Source organism: Octopus bimaculoides, chromosome 30, assembly GCF_001194135.2.
Source record: "Octopus bimaculoides isolate UCB-OBI-ISO-001 chromosome 30, ASM119413v2, whole genome shotgun sequence".
NCBI lineage: Eukaryota > Metazoa > Mollusca > Cephalopoda > Octopoda > Octopodidae > Octopus > Octopus bimaculoides.
Genome location: NC_069010.1, coordinates 1,707,277 through 1,708,063, shown reverse-complemented (window position 1 = coordinate 1,708,063; position 787 = coordinate 1,707,277). Strand labels below are relative to the sequence as shown.

Here is a 787-nt window from a genome sequence, read left to right as displayed (position 1 = left end):
TGATACGGGTCTGGATTTTGTTCTCGCACTTGACCAGCAGGTCGAGTAGCTCCTGGGTGTTGACGACAGCCTCACGGAAGTAGGTCATTAGACCGATTAGGGCTGTGTTCCATTTGTTGACGATCTGCAGGGCAGAAGAAGAGCAAGAGAAAGACGTTACAATTAACAATCATCATCATTATCATTTAACATCTGCTTTCCATGCTGACATGGGTTGGACGGGCTGACATGGAGCTGGATAGCAGGAAGCAGTCCAGACTCCAGCTGTCTGTTGAGGCATGGTTTCTACAGATGGATGCCCTTCCTAACACCAACCACTTTACAGAGGGTACTGGGTGCTTTTTATGTGGCACCAGCACCAGTGAAGTCTGTTATGGCATGGCCTTCACAGCTGGATGCTCTTCCTAATGCCAACCACTTTACAATGTGTTGGGTGAGTTGTAATCTATATATGACCTTCACCTGTGGAGGCGCAATGGCCCAGTGGTTAGGGCAGCGGACTCGTGGTCAGAGGATCGCGGTTTCGATTCCCAGACCGGGCGTTGTGAGTGTTTATTGAGCGAAAACACCTAAAGCTCCACGAGGCTCCGGCAGGGGATGGTGGCAAACCCTGCTGTACTCCTCCACCACAACTTTCTCTCACTCTTTCTTCCTGTTTCTGTTGTGCCTGTAATTCAAAGGGTCAGCCTTGTCACACTCTGTGTCACGCTGAATATCCCCAAGAACTGCGTTAAGGGTACGTTAATTTCATGAGCAGGCTGTTCTGTTGATTGGATCAACTGGAACC

General features: G+C 49.6%; 1 protein-coding gene across 1 annotated transcript in view; it reads right to left on the bottom strand.

Moving 5' to 3' along the window:
- LOC106883575 (pre-mRNA-processing-splicing factor 8) overlaps positions 1-787 on the bottom strand; it is an 86,626-nt gene that overhangs the window by 29,014 nt on the left and 56,825 nt on the right. Inside the window, exon 24 of the mRNA XM_052978062.1 lies at positions 7-124. Within this exon, the coding sequence (XP_052834022.1) occupies positions 7-124 (118 nt within the window). The remainder of the gene's footprint in view (positions 1-6; positions 125-787) is intronic.